This window comes from Odontesthes bonariensis, chromosome 4 (assembly GCF_027942865.1).
Source record: "Odontesthes bonariensis isolate fOdoBon6 chromosome 4, fOdoBon6.hap1, whole genome shotgun sequence".
Classification (NCBI taxonomy): Eukaryota; Metazoa; Chordata; class Actinopteri; order Atheriniformes; family Atherinopsidae; genus Odontesthes; species Odontesthes bonariensis.
The window spans coordinates 12,190,056-12,214,952 of NC_134509.1; the positions used below are offsets into that span (position 1 = coordinate 12,190,056).

Consider the following 24,897-nt stretch of genomic DNA (forward strand, 5'->3'; position numbering starts at 1 on the left):
CCCATCCCTGTGTATGTTTCAACGTCACAAACGTCCAGATTCTCACCTTGAAGTATCTTTCTCACAAATAAAAGATGGAGGAGATCTGAACGTAGGGTGTTATGACTTTAATGATACAAGTATAAAAATGGATTACATGTCGGGTAGTTTAAGTGGTTGATCATTCAGCACAGTAGTGGAATCCTGAAGTCAACACTTCTCATGTCAGTTCAGTAGAGCCGTTGGGTCTAGGCCCTCTTGAAAATCCTCTTTGCATCCACACCATCGTAGTTGTAGCTCTGTTGGATGTCAGACACAGTTAATGTCATACTTTTCATCTTGCCGAATTAGCAGTGTAATGTATTCATTCTAATCATGAAATTCTGCATTAGAGGTCCTTATTGATAAAGAATTAATACATGTTTCCTCAAATCAATCTGGATAGGATAATCCCAATTCAACCGGTTTTCTACTGTTCTACTAATTTTTCTAAGTTTTTGAGATGAGATTTTTTTGTTCCCAATTTATTTGTATGCAAAAAAAAAAAAAGAAAAAAAGAGCCTTACTTGGATAAGTTCATCTCCTTGGACAATTCTGTTTGTTAGCAATTGTTTTCCATTGTCCTTTCTGGTGAAAACCCCTTTTAACATGTCGCCCTCGATGATCCAAGAGCCCTGTGGAATGAGAAAAAGTCTCAATTAGGAAATTGTCCACATAAGTCTAAGGAAAGACAGTGCCATTCAGACCCTATATGCCGATTTGTGAAGGTGACTCCACTCTACTGGGTGCAGTTTTGCTCACCGATACTTCAGTTCCATCTGCAAGACTGTAGCTGAAGTTCTCTCCCAGGGTGAAGTCTATTTCAATGTTGCGGAAATTGCTGCTCTCCTTGACACGAAATTTGTCTCCAGTCTGTTCGATGATTATCTTGAGGTTGTCGTGAGCGGCGAGCTTCCTCTTCACCATGTTAATTCCTTTCAACAAACACAATGGTTATTTTCAATGGGCTCTGAACAATAATAGGAAGTTTGTCAGGATGAAACCTCTTAATGCACAAGTAGTTCCTTCGTTTGTGTCTTAGTAGACGGTAAGTAGGTACAAAAGTTAAATCACAAACATGTTCAGTAGAACATCAAATTACCCTTGTTTAATGAAACGTTTGCTCAAATATTTAGTTCATTCAACTATTAAAGTGCTGAAAATTTAAGGATTTCTGTTTTGTGTCTGTAGTTTATTGCACAAAGCCAAAACACTATGAGAAATTTCCTGATATAAATGTACATGAGTATTTCTGACTTTGGCAAACCAATATTCATTGAATGTGACATACTATTAATAACAACCCCCATTTTATCAATAACCTGACCCGTCGTTTCTTTACACAAACAGAATTTGTAGTTAAATAAACCGTGCATCATATGTCTTTTTTTTTAAAAACATTCAAACAGACTAAAAAAAACATTTAGTTAGTTTGACTCACCCATTTTTTCCATGAATTTCTCATAGTCTTCATTGCGATCAATTTTCCAGGTGCCGTTGAAGGTCATGGTGATTGTTGTGCTGACCACAGAAAGGAGCGTCTTTCTCAAAGTCTGCCGCTCCTTTTAAACCACACGCCCTCTTATCTCATCATCTATCTGAATGATGATGTGGCTGTTTTGAAGCTCATGTATATTCAGGGCAAAATCCACGCTGAATCCTTTCTTTTTTTCTTTTTTCTTTAAATAATGAACGGACTTCTTGTTTAACTTGCATCTGTTTACTTAGGGTGGTGGCAATATCTTAACCACACGGCCAGGATTCAGTGCAGGGCTGCAGGAATTCCACATGTAGAGTTTGACACAAAGTGTTGCAGCAATCGTCTGTCCCTTCAGCTGAGCAGACACGCAGAAGCATATGCATGGACTCTTTATCTATTTTATCTTTTGTCCATGACTCCAACATTAACTTGGTTTAATGCTGATCTACCAAGCATCTTATTAATCAGCTAAGTTACAAATACTTTGCTCAAATATGCAGGTGGGTGGTGGATATTTTCCTGTGATACCTTTGACCCGAATAGCCATTGTCGATAAAGAAGACCTTTGATATTTGTAGTTAATATTACACCAATGCTAGTTGAAACAGTCTTTTTTATCAATAAGCTCACAATGTTGAAAATTATGTCTAGTAAAGTTGCTCAGAGCAAATACAAGCTAACGCAAGTAAGAAAACCTTTGTAGATTATGTGGTGGGGTAAGGGTATTTTGACTGTGTGGGATGACAGGATGGTGTCATGTAATGATGTAATGCTTAGAGGCATTACATAATGTAATGCCTTCAAACCAACAAAAGTGTCAAACATGAAATATTTATGGCGAGAGAATGGGGAAGAGTATAAAGGTGGAAAAATTATTCCAAACGTGTTCCGATTTAGACGTTAGAAGACCTTTCCTTACAGTGTGTGACGAGTCTACACTTAGAAATGGCAGATGTCAAAGTGGCAGAGCGATCTATACTATGACCGGAAGGTTCCCAGCACAATGTTGGATTACAACAAGATGATTTATTCATCTCACCAGTCATTGTTTTTTATGTTGTCAGTGATAGGTGTTTGTCCGTGGTAAGTCGAAGGAATTAGGAAACCAGCACAGAGGCTCTTCGTCTTTCTTATCTTTTAAGATTAAGATCCAATTTATTGGTCATGCATACATGCATACACACGAAATTTGTCCTCCGCTTTTAACCCGTCCAGGTTGGCACTTGTTGACACACACGCACAGGGTCACACACTCAAGACAGATGCCAACCTGGAGCGGTGGGCAGCCATTCAGAGCCCGGGGAGCATGGGGGTACGGTGCCTTGCTCAAGGGCACCTCGGCCGTGACAAGGAGGTGTACTGACACCCCTCCAGCTATCAGTTCCACCAATCTTTTTTGAGTGGCGAGTATCTGTGTTTCCTCTCACCTGATGTGACACGAGAAACCTTTGCCTGACATTCCAATGTTCACACCTCTTATCAGACAAAAGATCTTTCTATCATGACGGTTAAGCTTGAGACATCATAAATTAGGTCTCAAAGATGCTAAACTTGTGCATGTTTATATGGGGTTTATCTGAGTTGTAGTATCAGTTATACATGAAAAATGATGACGGGTAGTATAAACAGAGAAGTAGGTTACTCCAAAGACTCAAACCCCATTTTAGTAAATGATACATGGTTTAGGAGAGCTATTGCTCATTTTCTTTGCAGCAGCCACACACTTGTAGGACTTGCAGGGCTACCATGAGGTTGGACACAAGCTTACGACTAAGAGGCTGTTTTCTTAAACCTTGATCAAGGAGGACCAATCTGGATGACACTAAGAGTTGAGCTTGATTGGCTCTTTAAAACAATTAATGCTTCGACATGAAAATCAGTGAGAATGTGGTGCTTGAAACTTAATTAACCCTTTTGTATTGTCTGTATTTTTGCAATGAAAAGGATCTGAAACATTTATTTTTATCTACACATAAGTCGTAAAGGTAGATAAAGACAACAATTAAATAAATAGGACACAATTGTTGCACTTGGTCATTTATTTATCTTTGAAAATGGTAAAATATCAACATGTCTGGGAGAGGCAAAAGTATCAAAAAATATGGTTTCAGTAATTGGCATCAACTTGTTGTGCTGCTATAACTGCAAGTTAATATTTCCAATAACTGTTCATTAGTCCTGCACGTCGGTGTGGTGGTCCTGGGTTCCTGGTTTGATTCCCAGCTGGGGCCTTTCTGTGTGGAGTTTGCATGTTCTCCCCTTGTATGTGTGGGTTCTCTCCAGGTACTCCGGCTTCCTCCCGCCATCCAAAAACATGCTTGTCATATTTACAACCAAATATATGTTCAAAAATTGCTTAAATCGCAGTATTTGTTTTAAAACAATTTAGTTGTTAATTGTTTTAAAACAATTTTATCTTATCCATCCATCCATTTTCTATACCCGCTTATTTCATTTGGTAGGGCTGGCTTCTTAGATAATAGCTCTAAGGTGAAGTGAGGGCCCTTGAACTTAAGACTACCCCGTCTCACCATGAGTTCATGGAAAATTTCTAACAACTTTCTGATACAAATGGTATATTTATGATCATCTCTGCCCCTGTTATGATCTACAGTGACAGGGCTCATTAAGTATTCTGATGGTTTAAGTTCTTTAGATTTGAAGTTCATGATTCAAACTTTCTTGGCCAGGACTCTTTGTTTGAGAAATTTCAGATGTCAAGCATTATCATTAATGCTCGATATGATTTATTATCACAGAATGATAATATAACGATTGCCAATAACAATAAAAACACATTTTATGGCACCATAGCTTGGTGTAGTGAGATGAATGATCATTACACTTGGAAATAATTTTCACCGCTTTACTGCTTCACTGCTGACACATTAGCAGCTGATCCTTCAAGCCTTGTTAGATGCACAGTGGCAACATCAAAGGATCTAGTTTGTATTTACATTAATGTTATGTAATCAGACGCAGACAGGGATTAAAGCAAAAAAAAATCCTGAGCCTGAACTTTTTAGACTCATCCAAACAACTATATACATGTATGCAGATTATTGTATAGTGTTCACAATGGTTCCCAAACTGGGGGCAAAGGCCCCCTTCTGTGGCCGTGACCCCCCTGGTGCTCCCTATATGGTATTGGTAAGCAAAAAGCCTGTAACCAAGTCAGAAAATTTTGATAAAAACACTCTTAAATAGTGAATTTTGAGCATGCTGTATTAAATGCAGTCTGCCGTTTAGGGTACATTAAAAGGACAGTGATTTACTTTTCAAACAGTTTTAATAAATCAAATAATTCAACAATTTCAACATTTCAATAACTTTGAACTTTGTTCATCAGAAATAAAATGGCAAATTAAATACACAGATGTTAATAAAACCAATAGAAAGTTATATCAAGTAATATCAAAACAAGTAATCAAAAACATTAACTCCTAAATGAAATGATAACTTAAATCAAATAGAAAGAAATAAACAAAGTGCATTTGTATCTCCAAAGTACTTTTTAGTGGGGTTTAAGTTATCAAAACTAGATTAAAAAAATTAAACAAAGTGCTCTATTTTTTCCTCCTTTTTCCGGGTTCTGAGTCATCCGAACGCTTCCTTTTTCCAGAGGTAGTTGAGGCTATTGAAGAGGATTTCTTGGCTGGACCATAAAACAGAGAAAATAACTTTGGTTGCCCAGAGGAGGAGGCGGAAGGCTTCTTAGTTGCCCCAGAGGAGGAGGTGGAGGGCCCAGAGGTGGTAGTAGTGCACAATCAGGACATCCAGGAGTTCTCTCACACTATTGCACACCTCCAACATCTGCAGGAACCTGTTTCTGATGGGCCTGATCAAGCTCTTCGGTGTAATCTCTGGAATTCCGAAAATATTTCTTTGTTTCGGAGACTTCTCTATGTCATAAAACACATCAGAGCAGAAATCTTCCACTTCTGCCTTGAAAGGGCTCATCATGGCTTTTGGACCGTTGGAAACCATATGGACTGTGTCGCCAGATATATCCAGCAGGGGCGGGTTCTCCCTGCGCAACTGTGTCTCGAGACCGGACTTCTTTCCCCGCATAACCGCACAATTGTCCAGTAAAATACTAGTCACCTGCTGCAGCCCTAAACCATAGGACTGCAGCACATCCTTCAATTCCTGGGTAAGTGCTGCAGCATTGGCTATGTTAATTTTTCGACTAGCGAGATGTTGCGTTTTAAAAGCATTTTCCTCATTGTCAAAAAAACGAACAAGGGCATTGAGGACTTTATCCATGTTATTATTGGTGGCCTCGTCGACGTTCAGGGAAAACATGTTGTTTTTTAGTTTGGTGGAAATTTGCCTTTTAAACTCAGGTGTTATCCCGTGAGTGTTGAAAAAGCTGGCCAGCTGATTTGAAATGGACATTTTACTTAGTGCAATTTTATCTTCCGCTACTTTTTTTATACAGCTCTACCAGGGGTTCTGCTAGCGTGAAGGAGAGGTCGTGTTCTATGAGGTGCCACCAGGGACATAAATCAGAATTAACTTCCATATACACATATGAAATTAAACTCTTCCACATACTATACTCAAAACCTTGCACAAACACTAGTGAAAAGCTCTCACATAAACTAGTGAACACATTTACCTCTTATATAACCTACTCAAAAGCTCTCATACACACTACTGAAAAGCTTTCATATATACTAGTGAAAAGCTTTACCTTTCATATATACTAGTAAAAATCTCTCATACACATATGTCAAACCTCTCATACACATATGTCAAACCTCTCATATACATATGTCAAACCTCTCATACACATATGTCAAACCTCTCATACACATATGTCAAATCTCTCATACACACATGTCAAACCTCTCATACACACGTCAAACCTCTCATACACATATGTCAAACCTCTCATACACACATGTCAAATCTCTCATACACACATGTCAAACCTCTCATACACATATGTCAAACCTCTCATACACATATGTCAAACCTCTCATACACATATGTCAAATCTCTCATACACACGTCAAACCTCTCATACACATATGTCAAACCTCTCATACACATATGTCAAACCTCTCATACACACGTCAAACCTCTCATACACATATGTCAAACCTCTCATACACATATGTCAAACCTCTCATACACACATGTCAAACCTCTCATACACACGTCAAACCTCTCATACACATATGTCAAACCTCTCATACACACATGTCAAACCTCTCATACACATATGTCAAACCTCTCATACACATATGTCAAATCTCTCATACACACATGTCAAACCTCTCATATACATATGTCAAATCTCTCATACTGTTTTTCCTAGATTGTACGTTCTAGAGGCCACTAAAACTTTTCATATTTGTGTCAAAACTTTTAATTAATTGGTTGCAATGGGGGTGTGAAGAGTATTTCAAGCAATATGTAAAAAAAATGTTCCTGAAAAAGATCCCCTACCCCACATTTAAAAAAAAAAAAAAAAAATGTAGGCCTATTAATAATTTTTTTTTTTTTTTTCACTCCAAGTGCTGCAGGCCGGAAATCCGGCCCAGGGCCGGAATACTTTAATCCATGCGCAGATCAGAGGAACTCTTAGGCCAAGTCACCGCTTTAACTCTTTGTGATGCTCCTTAAGTGCTTTATTTTGTGCGGCAGGGTGCATTGTCCTGCTGAAAGAGGCCACTCATGTTATGGATTACAGCTGCCATGGACTATTCATGGTTCGCAGATACATTGCCTGGAGGTCTGATGGAAAAAAGGAATCACTCCAGAAATCCTCCACATCATTTAAACACATACTAAATTGTTTCCTTTGTATTATAATATTGCACTCATACAATCAACAAGAGGATCTTGTGATAGACCACTATTCAATATTGCACCCAAAAACCATCTATATAATAACATAAACCATAGTTTTCTGCCTTATTGTAAGGTTTAGTCATAATACGGCAGCAGGAGCCTGCTGACATGCTGGTGACGTCACGATCCACATGGTTGCAATGTTCTGATGAGCCACTAGAGTGAGCACTTCACAAACGACTCAATACCGTTAGTGAATCGTTTTGTGTTGAACGGCATTGATGCTCCTGTCTGCAATTACAAAACTGCCTTTAGCTTAAACAAAGGCTATGCATGAGTTTTTCCGGCTTATGTTTAAGGTTTAGTGTTGAGGAGGAATCGTCTGATTGATGGCAAAGCATGTTCCTTATGAAGAAAATATCAAGTATTCCACACTTTTACAATCTATGAGTTAACAGTCCCCAATCAAATAGCAAGCACAGAAATGACCCCAAGCTAGAGGGAAATAGTTTCAATATTAAAAGCACATAATGCTTTATAGTAATTATGAATATGATGGAGGCACATCAGTAATTTCATCCACAATAAAGTTTATTTAAATTTTTTTTTCTCCAGGTGAATGTTACATTTCAAACAATTCAGTTTTCATCTAAGAGTAAAAGAATAAATACAAAGTAACATGAAACAAACAATAAATATGTTGATATTTAATTATCTCTTTACCATACATTAGAACTAAAAATAGTACTCGAGTATTTTTATTCATAGCAGCAGACGTAAAATAGCTGAGTAATGAGGGGCAGGGTGCAATAAATATATAAAATCAGTGTGCATTTTCATTATTAGATTCATAATAGTTAAGCTCTCCTAATTAGTTGATATTCTTCATCATCTATTACTTTAAAAATGCTTTAAACTTTTTTTTACTTTCAGTAAGGGATTTTCTGTGTCAAAGAGCTGATGAACACGGTGATATAAAAATATAAAGCATCTCTAATATCTAAATTCTCGTATTAAGTAAACAAAAGTGGGTCCCTCAAATGTGATGAAAATGCCATATGATAATTTTCCACTGCAGTTACGAATTAGACTTTTACTTGTTTTTTTGTGATATAGACTGTGAAAAACAAATGCAAGTTTTTTTTATTTTTTTTACTTAACCTTTAATAAACCGAGCAAGTTCTTCTCGACTGTGCAACGTCATCGTGGACACTGCATAAAATAAAACTCTTTTGGGCCATTATTGTCACATAAACGCTACACAGAATTTGCATCTAAAACTTGTGAAAAATGTTCTGCTTATCAAAAACTTAAGTGGTAATCTCAAATAGTTCTAATGTAAATAATACACTACTTGGAAAAAAAAGTATCAAACTAGAATGTACTAACTTTACTAATCATAAAACGCTGCACAATTATCAAAATATAGTATAGTCATGATGGATCGTGGGCAAACAGAAAGAGGGATGGCGTTAACTCCACATTGAAACAATTGTTTCTTACTATATTAAAAATATCTGCATGTTTTGGGTAATTATTTAGAACTTCTCCATTTTTCTTTCATCCCTGCCTAAAAATGCCACAGGACAGCAACAAACTGAAACGTTCATTAAAGACGCTCAGGAGTGGTCTAGTGTTAAATAGTTAATCCTTAGCTGGCTCCGTGTCATTGACTTTCCTGGAGAGAAACCACACCTTCATGGGCTCCTTCTTTCCTTTCATGGTGATAGGACCACGGTACTCCAAATGAAACTGAGGATCAGCATTCTCGGAGGACTGCAAACATCTGGAATACAGAACAAATTACACATGATTTTTATTCTGAGGAATTCCATCCTGAATATGTCCCTTTTTTTTCTAACCCCCCCCCCCCCCACACACACACACACACACACACTACCATAACACCCCAAAAAATGACGACAGAATGCAGCTGATTAGAAATTAGGCACTTCGACCCACCTGGAAGTATATTCGGAGATGTTTATTTTTCCCTTTTCACCAGTTGTTTCAGTGCGGCTTGTGAGGTTGACGGTATTTCCAAAAAGGCAATATCTGGGCATCCTCTGGCCAATCACCCCAGTCACCACCTCCCCCGTGTGGATCCCAATAGTGATCTGGAGAGAAAAATGAAAATTCCTTTAAAAAAAATAAAAAAAACCTACTGTATCCTATGTTGGTTATAATTTAACCAAAGCAAAATAAATATTCCACACATATCCCCACCACTCCACAAGCTCCACAGCACTGATTGTTAGTCATGTGCTGAACAAAAGGAACAACATGAATAAAGAATGGACACTCTCCAAGTCTACAAGAACTATCCCAGCATTAACCAGCATTTAAATAAACCGAAGGAAATGTCAAACTAATGAACTTGCAAATATTTTGCACTACAGACAGAAATGGAAAAAAATAAAGAAAACCGAAATCAGTAAGTAGCTATCTTCTGAACCCTTTCTCATAGTCTGTTCACACAGCTCTTAAAGCTATCGTCTGAAAAGGTGCCACATTTGGGTGGGCGGATACCAGCTTAATCTCTCCGTGCACAAAATTAGATTTCTTTCTCGTTTCAGGTTTTAAACTGCAACAAACCTTTCCAAAAAAGTAGTTCTGCGCCATCTAAATATTTCTACTTGAACTCGTAGACATTTCAGGGCTTGTTGTCTACGAAGCACGAATATGCCGTGAGCGTCTGGGACAAATGATATTCTATTTTTACCCACGGGATCGTGAGATGATTTGAGTGCGTTTCTGCTACGAAACCGGACTTCTCTTTTTGCCAGTGCCATGTCCCAAAATAAACAACCTTTTGTTAGGCAGACATGATTTTCCAAACTTAATTTCAACAGTCATTGATACAATAACAATCCCCAAAGGTCAGTTAAACAAAGGTTTGCTGGTTTTTATCCAACTTTTTCTGCTTATTGCTTCATTGTGGAAATATGTCCAGATGCACACATGAAAATATTCTAAAAAAAAAACAACAAAAAAAACCAGGAAGTCAGCATAACTTCGGAGCCCAAGTTATCTGTGCCAAAATAGCAGATGAGTTGCTAAAAAGCTGCAAAAATAATTAAACATGTTAAGGAAAACAGTCGTGGTTACACGTGCCAAACATAGACACCAAAGAGAAACAATCCAACAGGGGAATAAAAGATATTTAATACACGAGGAGGTAAAAAAAAATGTGTATTTCTACTATATTATCTGGAGAACTTATTGTATGTCATCTTTCCTGATTCGAGTTTTTTAACCATGGGCTACGACACTTTTTTACACTTTTTCTATTACACCTTTATTTAAAATAGTAAATATTACAATTTTTGTCCAGTCATTTAAATTTCTCCCGACTGGTGCTACACCAACTTTGCTGTTCCCACCCAAAGAGACCAAAATGTCAAAATGCTTTCAAGCTCAACATACCTCTGAAAAGCCTAAAGGTTTCTCCGCCACTACATTCTTACACATGTGAAGCAAGAGGAGGCTCTGCCTTGCACAAGTTAGAAAATATAAAGTGCGCAACTTTTATTCTCCCATAAATTCTATCCGTGCCTCACCTGTACTGGTTCATCATCCACTTTAACTTGTCCGGCGATCTCCATCATATCGAGGCCAAGGTGGCATATTGACTTGGCGTGGTGCGTGCACGGCTCTGGCAGGCCGCTCACCGTCATGTACTTATCACCGACTGTTTCCACCTGCGCATAAAGAAACGTTTGGATCATTTCTAATGTAAGTGCAATCATGACCTGAATTGATCTGCTTTATTTCTGTTTCATGCAGAATAATCTGTTCCCACTGTGCTACAAAGGGAGTTTCTTGAATGCGTTGTGAAGCCAGATATAAACTCAAACACCCCGTGATAAACAGTTAAACACTTACATCAGCTTTAAGACATTCAGGGCCTCTTTGAGCTCTGCTAAAAACCCAGGACCACCTAGCCATCAAGCTTGTTGAGTAAATATTACTTCTTTTGGTGACCCAGTGCCTGAAACTGATCCCCTGGAAGTGCTGAGGTCTGTTAGACTTCTCAAAGTGCATTCTTGTCTGAAAGCCTGGACTGTAAATCTGCTGCATGATGCCTATAAAATTGCTGCAGCCCCTCTGTAAAACTACACTCTGTGTTTAGAAGTTAATGCCACTCGCTTCTGACTCGCTTCTGACTCAAGTCAGCTGATATAAATACTCTCTTAGTTGTATGTGCATAATTGCACAACATTATTTACCATACTGTTGCCTAAAAGCTGGAGAAGCAGCACAGGTGGTGGTAGTTAAAAGCATTACTTTCCAAGATTTGTGGTCTTCTCTTTTTACACTTTGATCAGTATCAGTTTGCTCAGAAATCCCTCCCTCCTTTCCCTTTACTGAATGGAGATTACACAAATGCATGAGAAACTGTGATGGTAAAGTTCTTGCTTCCAACCTTGTATACATAAGGGTTCTTCCGAGAGTCTGTCAAGATGTCAAAACGAGTGTAAACATCATTGAGCAGGTTGACTATCTTGATGGCTCCCTCAGCTGAGGCATGCTTGCTGCAGAAAGCATTGAATCCCACAATGCCGCTAAACAAGATGGTGACGTTGTCGTAGCGTTTGGCTGGGACTGGACGTTTGTGTCTCAGCTCATTGGCAACAGATGGTGGCAGAACAGAATAGAGCAATCTAAAAAGAAAGGGGGAGGGACACACACACACACGACAACGGTTTAGAAGGAGAACATAGTCTTGGTGTATTTGAGCAGCAGAGTAATGGGCTGGGGCTGCCAGACTGAAGTCCATCATTTGGATGAGCATTTTATTTGTTCTCCCAACACCTTTTGGTCACTTGCTATGCAAGCTGCTCTCGGATGGGAGGGTGGTGTTTCTATGGCAACAGTTAGATCATGGCTGCCTTGTCAAAAGCGAAAATATCTCCCTCGATGCATCACAAAATCCAGACACATATCACATATATGCATACAAATATAGTATATTCACGGATCATGGAAAATAATATATGTAAAGTCCCAGTTCAATAAAAGTCAAGTTTTTAACCTTGCTACCATGTCCATATGATGTTTGTTTGAGCAAAATCATCCATTAATGTACTAATCTACAAAGTAATGTAATGCCATCCCTTTATGTTCTTGTTCCCATGTTCCATGTTCAGAGTGCACCGTAGCCCCCGGAGCATGGATACAAAACACAACGCTAATACAGTGGGAGGGGATTTATTCGGCTTATTTTAGCAGGTGTACCTGAGGGGTAAATGCATGACTTGAAGCAAAAACAGCATAAATGTATGTCCTCTTTATCAGAATTCATAGTGTTGCAACCAACGTGGCAGCAGTTCTCTTATATATTTAGTAGGAAATTGTGAATTCCAATCGATGTTCAGAGCCCAAGGTACTCTGAGACCAGACAATGCTTGGAATAATAATAAAAGGATCTGACTGGAGAGAAATATTCTTTTTCTGTGCAAAGAACAGATTGCTACCGCAGTCTTAATAAAAAACATGCTCTACCTTCGTGATCATCTCCAACTGTTGCCCACTGCTGTGCCACATGACAGGAAAGAGCAAAAACTGTCATCAACCTGTATAACAAAATATCAACCTGTAGAATAAAGTCTGACCCCAGGTGACCCTGTTGTCATGTGGCATTATCATAACTGTACTGGGCCGAGACCTGAATCTTGCCCGCATGTTTATCTATTCATTTATTTCGTGCTTACAGTTCGACCTTAAAAGGTTACGCTCCGCGAGTCCTTGCTTTTATCTTCCTACAAGATGGACTAATGAACAATCTGTGCCACTTGTTGTTACAGCAGTGTTGGAGCATAATGACTTTGAGGCTGACTCACTACATGGAGATAATGACGGAGATAATGACAGGACTGCCGCATGAAATTGTCCATAATTGCATACACAGTTTTTCTTAATGATATACTGCAACGAAAAGTTTGTACACACACCACAAGTTTTGGATGTGAATGCAAAAAGCTATTAAATTAGGAATAGACGTGAAGGGCTGACTCTTGAGAAGTTTAAGCCAAGGCTGAGCAATCGATCTTTTAGGATACACAGATATTTTTTCAAATGTGATATGACCTGGGACAGTGTCATTTATTTAAACATAGTTTTATTAGACAACCTTCTTCTGCAGCAGCTGGCCAGCATTTAGTAGTTTTAGCTTTGCTCTCAAACTCGCCATACAGCCCTGCCTTTTACTTCCTTTGGAATTGTGAGAAAACATCTCCTTGTTGTGCAAAAGTTTGTCTCAGCAGCAACAGATATCGGGAAATCCTTTCTATGTAGTCTTAGCTACGAGAAGAGTTGCCAGAATATTCCTTCGAGCGTAAGGACGGACTTTTCCTCCGAGGTGTGTTTGCCTGCAGGGAGCTGCTCTTGGTGACTGTGCCAGACACGATATATATTAAAATGTATGTTCACGAGTCACATTTTAGGCACTATTTTAGACTCACTGTGGTGACCTATGACAGAAAATGAAAAACATTTAAATGGGAGAAATCTTATTGGGATTTCAGCTGTATCAAAACAAGAGTATTTTAAAGCACACGTAGTAGGAAGGGAAGAGTTATGAAGGGCTGATGCTGGCTGCCAGTCCTTGGTATTTGATAATGCTTAATAATATTTTAATTTTTAAATGGTGGCATTAAGGCAAGTATATAATACATAACATTTTCCAATGTCGTCAACTAAAAGTCAAACCTTCCATGCGTACATGATTTAAGCTAAACTAACAACTTGTTTCTAAAATAAGATGAAAAGTCGTACCTATCTGTCTTCTTCTTCTCGTCCTCCAAGGCTCGGAGTGTGTGCTGGAGACGATCTGTCAAGATCTCCAGCTCTTGGGTAAGCTTGTACTCCTCGCGAAACTGCTCACCCAGTAGTACCAAGTCACGCGTGGCGTCATGTAGAGGGATATCACTTAGGTACAGGCCCCGCCGGGTCAGATCATCCAGGTTCATAACACTAACAACACAAATAGAGAGCACGTTGAGAAAAGAAAGAAGAAATAGCGAAATGTTTCTTCATTTTTCAGCTCTTTGTCACCATAAGTTGCTTTAGTAGCAGGAAAGCTATCGACTCGCTTGTTGAACGTCCTCTTATTAACGATGGGTATAAATTAGAGAGAGCATAAAGGATGGAGAGCTATCACTGAGGCTTGTGTCTCCAAATAAATTATCATTTTGCAGGGTGAGGTCAGACACCGCCCTGTACGACTCTCCTCTGGGAAGGTGAATGAGCGCACTTCTCTGTTTTAGACCTTGTCAGTTCATTCTTGTTGGGCAGCAACCTTTTGTAAAACCACTTCAAACCCTGCTCCCATGTATTCAGTATTTCAGTAGAAAAGTCTGATTGTTCACGCTGTATAAGAGCCACAGAGGCTAATAGTGGTCAAAACTGTAAAAACTGTCAAAAATGTACAATGTAGTCACATTCACAGTCATCATAGGCTCCTTTGTGCTGTTTTCTTCTCTTGTCATGTCCCTACATTTTTTTCTTTGTTAATGAAAGGCTAAGAGGAAAATACATTCAGTCTTTCTGGTTAATCACTTAATTACAACTGTGATGTTGAATCTCAACATCACAAAACCCAAATGAACACAGTACAACAAACTCCTCAATCCCAATGTGGAGTGAAGCTGAATGACATCAAAAGTTAGGTCACATGTCTTTTCATGCAACTTTTATTTCATCAATGCCACTAACAAACAGAAAAACTGAATTTCGATGTCATATTGAACACTGTCCATGAACGGTGGACTCTGCGTTGACAGGTGATCAGGTAAGGGAGGACCACAATGTCTGGAGGACTCACTAATTTTGGAAAAGAGCGACCATTTCTCCATAGCACATCAAGTTTGCAAAATAAAATAAAAAATAACGCTGTTGCGGATGCAGCAAAGAGACCCAAGGAAAGACTACTGGGTCTGGTGAGGAAAAAGAGATAAAGTGTATGAGCGTGAGACGGTACAGGGATAAACAGTGGATTTTACTGCTGGCAAGAGCTCAGAGAAACAGGAGAGCAGATGGATGCAGAGTTATCTTTATTGTTGATGTTGGTAAGTAATAACTGATTAGCTCTTGTTCTGTTGCATTTGATTTGCTTGGCTCACTCTGTAAAGTTGTACGGGTTAAAAATCATGACAAGGAAATGTTCGTGATCGTTTCTTTACTTCACTCTGCGCAGGCAGTAAATCAGAGAGGACTGAAGTTGTAGCTGGTTTCTATAATAAAATTAATGGAGCATGTTTGTGTTTATATTCCAGACGTTTACTTTAGTTCTGGGAAATATTCACATCGGCGCAAAAGCAGCACGTTCGTCCATGTTATGTTATTCATCACAGGTTAAAATGTAAGTTAGAACCTTCCTGTTATTGTCTTTGCATCACAGATGAAGCCTCATTTAGCCACCACAGTTTTGTCTTTGTTTCAGGAAGCATGCAGCCTTCAAACGACTCTCTTCAACTGTATTACAAATAAACTACAACTTTTCTGAGTGTGTTTTTTCATCACATTTATTATAGTATATAAAAACATGCAGTTCTATTCTTGTTAAAAACCCAACGTTACACCACAATGTTGCTTGAAATGTTTGGTGGCTGCTGAAAGTGCCACCATTTTTCATCATAGTTTTTATTGATGAAATTGACTTTGCTGAGTGACTTTTTCTTGATCACGGTAAAGTATACGGTGTTTTAACTTTAATGTCGCATAAATAGTTGAAAATATCCAACTTTGCAGCACTTTTAATCTGTTTTTAATATGCATCTAAAAACAGTGTACAGCAGTTCTTCCAATATGAGCAACACGAAGCTAACATTTTTTTTCAAAAAAGCACTGATTTCTTTTCTTGGAATTCTACGTTTCAAAGCAGCATCCTCACCAGATACGGTGTGTAAAGGCGAACCACTGTCTGGGTGTGCACATTCAGTCTGAGCTTCTGTCAAAACACATGTGCAGTGGGCTTACCTGGGTGAGCAAAGAAAAAGGATGTTCTCTGCCTCTGGCAAATAAATCATCTGCCCTTTCAATCTCAGACAGCTGATCTCCACCCCCGTCAGCTCATCCTCGTTCTCTACAGTCTCCACATTAAGCAGCCCCTCCTGTCAGGATTACATCACATTTATGAATATTTCATTGCACTGTGTGTTCCTTTTCAAAATCTGCTCCAAAACCAGAGACCCATTCACCTCACTCTGTATTTTCAAATCCATACTCTCCTTTTTGGAGAAGATTTGCTCTTATGTTTTATGTGATTTTGTGAAGCTATTTTAACAACAGATGCATTGCAATTTACTGTCCCACGAGAACACAAAATTAACTTCAGCTGAGTTTCTATTTTTGTTCAAACCTTCTTTTGGGATTTTTCACTTAAAGTTTGAAGCTCATAAAACAGTTTGCTACACCTCATCGGTTTCTGGAACCTTTTCTGGAAGTCTTCTATGGTTCTGGACCTCCCCACATTGTACTCTGCTCAGTGGGGAAACGGCTTGATAAGAGTGCGACATAAAAATTTCAGTTCTTTCAGTTCTTTACATTACTCTGTAAATGTCAACGATTTCACGTGCATTAACGGTGTCAATGAAACCCAAAGTCCAATTCCATGCCTCGTCTAAAAATATCAGTGAACTCATCAATATTTAAGGAGACCTATTATTCTCATCTATAATTTTAATCTGGGACTTCACTGGAATGTCTTTGCATTATTTATAGCTCAAATTCTTTTTCATCTTATACTGCTCTGTTCCGCAGCCCCGGAGCTGATCTTCTATCATCTTCTATCTGAAAGGAGATGTTTTAGCTTCTGTTCCTTTAAAGCCCTCTTTTCTTCCAGACTGGCAGAGACAACAGTAAACTGCAGACTCACTATGTTACAAAACTACTCTTACTATTATTCTTTATTGGATATGACATTATGTGTTCGAGCCTGAATCCTATTTAACATCTGCAAGAAAAATGTAAGTATCCAGTAGTTTGGTGAAGAATACATAAAATATTTCCTGCATTGTCAATCATTTGTATGCTGGAGCTCGAACGCCTATAAAAAAAAAACAGGGAGACTATTTTGCAAGAATGCATATGTGCATCTACTAAGGAACCGTAATTTGGCTGTTGTGCGCCATGGCTGGAGCGGCTGACTGCGTAAAGATGAGTAACAAGCTAACGTTAGAATACGTGTAGAAAAAAAACTGGTGTTCAAAGCATTCTGAAGCCTCTGCTTTTGGCTCATAGGGATTACTTTTACACACACTGACGTTTACCCGCTGACAAACTAGCCACATTTGATATTACAAACGTTGGAAATTAAAAAACAAGGATGGATTTTTATTTTTGGGTCTTGAGGGAAGATGTTCAACTTGCCACCCGAAGAGGCTCGACGGCTAAAACTCTTAGGATAATAATGACCTGGTTGGAAAATAATCTAGATCACAAAGAATCTTTACAGTCTTCTAAAATTTTGACAGTATATAGATGAAAGGAAAAAAACCCCCACAATCTTTAACATGTGAGACTGTAACCACATTCAGTCAAGAATTATTCAACTCAATTTTGATCAACTAGACAGGTTTATGTTTGTGATGTCTGCTTCTAACAAACTATGCCTACACAAAAAAAAACAACGTGTTTTACTAACAGCACTGAGACAAAAACAAAGACATATGTCGTATCTACCTTGCTCCGCAGAACAAAGACGGTGTTGATGTGGGAGAGGATGCCATGAAAACTGAAGTCAATATGAGGACGGACCAAAGAAAAAACTGAAGGTAGAATACAGGCACCAGGCTGGAGCTGGGGAGCGAAACAAGATCATTTCATTTGTACGGGATTTCTTATTTTGCATGATACAGTAACTTAATTTATGAATTAACACAGACAAAAAGACTAAACAAATGTTGTTAAACTCTGAAATGAATCGCTCATTTCATGTAAAACTTGTGTTTCCTCTTGTAGAAGACAGTCTGGGATGAATGGATGTGAACACACACACACACACACCTGCGGCAGGACTCTATAAATGGCGTTCCCACATTGTGTGAGCATCAGGTCCTTGTCAAACATGAGGTGAAATGGGAAGGCTTTGCAGAAAGTGTAGGGGCTGATCCGAGTCTCCTGAGTGCCGTTCTCCTCGAAGCCATCGAGATCTTCATAAAAGGCCTCCTCCTCTGAGTCCTTCTCCTCAATCAGAAACTTGATGTGGTCGCACTCCTCACTTTTTGGTTGGATCACCTGTGAAAAGATTGATAGACTATTAATGATACCGCTTTAAAATAAACTAAAATTAAGTTAAGTTGATCATAATGGAGCATGTAATTGAAGCCATAAGACAGCCTTGATGAAATTTCATTAATATCATAATGGCGATCGTATTAATCTCCGGTCTCATGTCCACAATATTGAATTAGGAGGGTAATAAATGACAGTCTGTGGGTTTATGGGCATAAGGTATGCTGACGTCAAGCCGCTGTCTCTGCACCCTGTTGCCACAGCAACAGTGGCTAATATTTCCAGAAAATTGGGTGTCACATTTGGAGCGTCTGCCATGTTCTGTTCTTTCACTCCACACACAACTGTTGGAAAAATATTATCCTGTCTGTGCGACATGATTGGGTTTGGGAGAAAATGTCACTAACGAAATGAAGAGCAAAATCCATCCAAACACAGAAGATATCAGAGGGACATTACCTGCTGTAGTTATTGGTATAGATTACAGGGCTGAGATTAAAAAATACCAACACAGCTTATAAATGACAACAACTTTTTCTGGTTTAGTCAAAAATCCAATTAGTCTGGTTGGGTTCATTCTATTCTAAACAATCTACATCTAATTCACGTTTATTCACAGCTAGACAAAGTTGAACTATAAGCGAGGAGCAAGAGTAAGACCCTCTGAAAGGCTGCCAGCCTCTGGCTAGAGACGCTATAACTTAGATCTAAAAATATCCTCTGACTCACAGACAATAACCAAAAACTGAGCTGCAGTTATTGCGGCGTTTACTTTAGGGTATTTTCTGTTGTTTAATCTTCACATGATAACCTCTTCCAACTGTATTCTGAGAAATGAACTGTCATATTGTGCTACAAAGCATTACAGATAATAAAATGAGTCAGTGAGGGCTGTGCTATAACTTAGAGAGGAGCTGAGAAAACTTTAAGCCATCTTCATTTGTCATCAGCGGCGGCAGAGTGAACCATTAGCGCCGTGGGTCTCACAAAAAGCAAACAGAAACAACAAGGCTGACCTTCATCTCTATCTCTGTTCCGTGGATTTGTTGAGCGACAGTTTTAATGATGCCAATCACGATATCTTGCAAGCCTTCTCTCTCTGAGTAGTAGTGAAGAATCAGATTGTTTCCTTTCTCTGCATCGGTGCAGCGAAACGAGGGAGCCCTCATCCCGGGGTAAATGGTACCCAGGTGATCATGTAGAGCATCCAGATTCTGCAAATTCAGAATGGAATTAATCACGCACCAACCAATCACAGCACAGTAAACTGAACCCCGGCTGAGTTATGATCGTTTATATGATAATGCCATACATTACACGAGGTGAACTACAGAGGTAGTGGATTGACAAATTTGAAGCAGCAGAGGATGTGAAGTCCAGACAAAAAAAAATGTTCTAAGAATCTCATATGGAATATAGGAACCTGTCGTATATACATCTCAAATCAAATTTAAATGACAGCTCCTGCTTCATAATTTCCCTCATAAGGAGCTCTGTTCCCAGAGTTTGTGCCGGCTCCGCTGTCCAGGATGCCGGACACAAGAGGAGAGCGACATTTGACCACACACACACACACACACACACACACACACACACCCTGCCCATGTGCCCCCTCCCCCAACACACTCACACAGACGCACACATCACTCTAGCTCACACAGACTGCTTGGAAAATTGGCTTTTTATACTTTTTATTTCACTCCAACACTCTATTTACTGCAATTTGCACAGCCGTGCTGTATTTTAATAGTTTATATTTATCTCTGACTTGTCTGTGTTACTTATGTACAACTGCCCCGTGTGCCTTTAATTGCCCCCCGTGGACAGTTTGGTTTAATTGAGTTTGAATTGAACTGAATATAATGCAGCACAAATGAAAGTTTAGTCAGCAATAGCCATGGACAAGAAAAATAAAACTTTTGAAAGATGAGATCTCACAGTGCTCTGTGGACTGCTAGTAGGATGAGAAACGAATACACAGTTGGGAATGCGTCACCACTGCATTGAACAAGGCGGGGCAGACAGACAGAGCTCATATCAAGAAATGATGATTTCCTCACACATCGAAGTAATCATGTTTTTCATACTGATCATGAAGCTTAAATACCTCAAAATAACCAGCAGAAAAAGGCTTTGCTTGGCTTAAAAATGATCTAGTCAAAATGAGGTTCCGTTAAGTTATTTTTTCTTTTTAGGTCACACTAAAAGTCGTTACAGATCACAAGCCCAGAGACGCCTTACAGTAACAAGCAGATTTGACTCGATTGGCACGATTCAAATGAGGTACCGTAGTGGTCTCCACATGTAGTCCAGACTCGCCCTAAAAGTTATGGACAACCAAACATCTGTCTTCACTCAACAATCATGGTGGAGTAAAGTGAGCAAATTTCATCTTAAATATGAAACTGCAAAGTGATCCCAATAAAGACAGAAATGTGAGAATTTGCAAAGAACTTTAAACAATCAAAAATATAGATTTAATGCAAAATTAGTATCAATTTTACATTTACCGTGTAATATGGTAGGTTATATGATATGAACAAGAGTAAAATCATTGTGGTTTAACTGAGGTTTTGGTGGGTTTTTTCTTCTTTACAACAGGTTATGCATTTCCGAAGTAAAATAGGGGAAAAAAAGTGGAAAAATCTCGAAATGTCCATGATTAATATTCATTCATAATACTGAATTACTTTGCAATAAAATAAGTCCTCTTAACATTCTGCAATTGTTGGAATTTACAGCCTACGATTTGACTGCTGGCACTGCATATAAAGGCTCAATCTGACTGTCCGGATATGTGTTTGTCAGGTAGAAAGTAAGTTTTCAACTTTATGGATTTGTATGCTGTTGGTTTTCTTTACGTGTAAACATGTAGCACACAGCTTGTGCGCTTTGCGCACAGCAGTGAACTTTAAACTTCAGTTCACCTCAACCAACAACTTTGGCAATCGATCCAGGAACTTTTCCATCCTGTCTTTGCTGGCCTTTTTTTTCCCTTTTTAAAAAAAAAAAAGAAAGAAAGAAAAGCCCCTTATTTAAAATCTCGCAAAATTTCGGACACATTTGACAGAACTGCACCACAAAAGTATGTTTTTTCTGCCGGCATATTTCTCGTCTCCTCTGTGCAACCACTGGCAGACAGCTTTGAGCTGTGAGGGACATCTGCTGTGTTGTTCTTGAGGTCACTCAGACAGGGGCTGTTTGTTATGTGAGAGACTTGCGTTGTAGTAGACACTTTAATGAATTGCCACTCCCTATATTTTTGTTTGTTGATTTCTGAGTGGACTACAATTCACTATGAGATAACGATTTCATGCAGCGCTTAGTATTGCGTATTCACAACAAGAAATATTTTGGTTTAAACTTTAGCCAGGGCCTCCACGCGTGGAGTCTGTATTTTTTCTCCCTGCGGCTGCATTGAGTTTTCTCTGGGTACGCTGTTTTTTCCCACAGTCCAAAGACATGCCTGTTAGGTTAACTTGATTAACTAGGTTAGGTTGATTCTAAATTGGCCGGACGTACGAGTGAGAGTCTGCACAGTTGTCTGTCTCTATCGTTAGTCCATGTCAGCACAAATAAACGTTCATGCACGAAGCCCATTGATCTTTTTTTTAGGTAAACCATCCAACTGACATCCTGGATCCTACACTTCCTAAACCACAACATACTTCAAAACACCTTCCCTACCCAATAAATTCCAGAGGTTTTTAAACATTACACCCCAAGTGTGAAACTGTTATGAAGCTGTAAATCTGAAAGCTAAACTAGCATTAACGAGAAAACTCAGAAGATACCAGTATTTTAAAAGTCTACTAAGCTTTGCTGTGGGTAAAACTGACCTTTATGACAATGTTCTGGACAAACTTCAATTAGTTTTATCCCCTGAATGCTTTGAAGAAAGGGTTTACCTGCAAGAATTCCCGCACATTTGAACCCAGGACACGCAATATGGTGTCATATCCTGACTCCTGGCAAAATTCGAAAAACATCTTCCCAAACAACTGCAAGATGTCTCCTGCATCAATCTCTGAAATGCAAAATAAAAAAAAGAGGCTTACTGACATCTCTCCATGTGGTTCACAAACAACTTTGTCACATATCAATTGGAAGTTTTTATTTCTAATGATTTAAAAAGTGCACTTTCACTTACTGAGAACTTTACTTGCAGCTGCGACGAGATCATACGTTTTGGCATCTTCATATATGATCCGGACAAGGAACTGACCCTCAATATCAAGCTGAGCCTCCCTCCTGGAAACAAAGGAACGCTGTGACTCACGGGGAACAGCAAATGTCACAGCAGCAGTAAACAGTCATTGTAGGCAACTTGCTCAGGCAACCGGTTGACAACACGCTGTCAGTCAGTGTGCACCGTGTTCTGCTTAGATTACAGTGACATAAAAAGGTTTCCATAATGCTTTGAAGTGCTTATGTGGTTTCAAACGTACACTGCTGAACAAGTTGAGATAATCAGGTTTCAAGTGCATTGCCAATTATCCATTTGCCAATCCAGTATGAACAAAATAGTCCGAAATCACAATGAGTTTCAGATTGGTGGAGTGTAATTAGGAAAACAGAAATGATTTAGAGGCCTGACCAGCAACCCCAGTTTTATCAGAATGTGCTGCAGCTGCAAAAACATACCGACCCTTGAAATGTTTTGCAAAGAAAACAAGAATTCAGTCTTAAATTACTCAGTTCATGAAAACCTCAAAAGAGCAAAATACCAAACCTGATTAATTGAGCATTAAATAGCGGCAAGAGTTGCATTTGGGTTTTTTGGAGGTCGCAAGAGAATGACCACTTTGAAAACATTTACAAAAGGCAGCTGCTGCTGGTCTTTTCTTTTTTTTTTCCCTTCTTGGTTGGGTCAAGTCGAGGGCAGTTAGCACTACAAATGACAAATAAACTGAGTTTGAGCCAAATATTTCAACACGCTGAAAAACATTAACATTATCATGACGAGTGGAATCCTGAAGAATAAACATACAGAGAGCATTTGATCAAATACCCCTCTCTCAGCACGATAAAAACTCAGCTGGTTTCTAAAATGCTGTAGACGTACACACTTATAATACAGAGATGTAAGTGCATCTGTTATACCTTATTTGGAATGTGAGAATGGGGCTTTGCTTGAAGGAATCGAGGTCACATAAAATTTACTCTGTGTTTTTTGCATCTGTCTCAATGGTACAGCATTTAACGTGCACAATCACTTTCGTCAAACAAATCTAAATAGATTCATAAACCTGTGTTTTGCTCGTTTAAAGAGTCCAGTAAGAGTCATGTGACCCGACTTGACGATCAGCTAACCACATAAAAGGACACTAATAAGAGAAACAACAAAGAAATTCAAAGCTATATGAAGAGAGATGAAGCCAAAGAAATAACTGCATCGTAATAATAATTGAAACATCTAATTTAATACTCACAGAGGAATTTGAGTTTGTGTACACATGACTAATCTTTGATTGTTTTGTATTGCTACTTTTACTTGAATACGGATCTCTAGGGATTTTCTTTCTTTATTTTACTTTATTTGGTTGGGATAGTTCACATTCAGAGACATTAATGTGCCCCAGACAGTCTGCGTAAACAGCTTACCATTGCTTTATTATTTAAGTGAAATTGCTGCGTGTCACAATTTTTTTTATTGTTACTCTTTTAACAGTTGAATCAAAGTTTCAGTGTGAGACTGAAGGGATTGAAGGTTAATCATTACTACAGAGACACATCTGTGTCCCTGCTGGCAACACACTGACTGTGAGCTGCTGGCTGTACAGTAGGCCTGTCTTGTCTCCTCGCTGATAACAGACTGGCCACACTGTGAACCTATGAAACCAACACGGCCGAACAGTTAACTCACTTGATGTCTTCCCACACTTCCGGGCCGTAATTCCTTAAAACGAGGAGCTCCAAGGCGTGATTCACAAAACCATACTGTAAATGTATGAAAAGCACGAGAATATTGTTTCATTAAATCCATTTTCCACAAACATGTAGTACTATGCTTGCCTTCATATACCATATTCACCGCCTTTAAAATACACGCACATGCATATTGTGTCCACCTGTTAAAGTAACACTGTAAGGTTAATCAGGGAAATTATTGTATAACCGCTAAATAGTGGTCTCCCTACAGGAAATGTCAAGCGCAAATATTCTACGGCGCGCAAGAAACTCAATTTGCTCAGCATTCAAAGTTAATAAAAGCCATTTCGGCTATATATAAATACTTACCATGATGACCGCTGCGTTGCTTCCTCCTTATTTTTCAGGAAAAAATCGTTGAATCAAACAAAATCTTCATCGTTTGCTGCAGATGCTGAGCGTCGAGGTGTCCATCCCCACTAGTTTCACCA

The 24,897-nt window shown here is 38.9% G+C and overlaps 2 protein-coding genes across 2 annotated transcripts; both read right to left on the bottom strand.

Annotated features, from left to right (window-relative positions):
- Positions 1-102: 102 nt before the first annotated feature.
- Positions 103-1,540, bottom strand: fabp2 (fatty acid binding protein 2, intestinal). The gene is made up of 4 exons (XM_075462985.1): positions 1,460-1,540; positions 781-953; positions 546-653; positions 103-278 (listed from the first exon to the last, which is right to left on the bottom strand). The coding sequence occupies exons 1-4, from the start codon at positions 1,524-1,526 to the stop codon at positions 228-230; spliced, it is 399 nt and encodes a 132-aa protein (XP_075319100.1). The 5' UTR covers positions 1,527-1,540; the 3' UTR covers positions 103-227.
- A 7,078-nt stretch (positions 1,541-8,618) lies between these two features.
- Positions 8,619-24,897, bottom strand: gucy1b1 (guanylate cyclase 1 soluble subunit beta 1). The gene is made up of 13 exons (XM_075462987.1): positions 24,776-24,897; positions 24,402-24,475; positions 22,686-22,786; positions 22,444-22,562; positions 19,552-19,749; positions 18,308-18,538; positions 17,984-18,100; positions 16,280-16,413; positions 14,078-14,275; positions 11,727-11,964; positions 10,861-11,001; positions 9,263-9,417; positions 8,619-9,086 (listed from the first exon to the last, which is right to left on the bottom strand). The coding sequence occupies exons 1-13, from the start codon at positions 24,776-24,778 to the stop codon at positions 8,945-8,947; spliced, it is 1,851 nt and encodes a 616-aa protein (XP_075319102.1). The 5' UTR covers positions 24,779-24,897; the 3' UTR covers positions 8,619-8,944.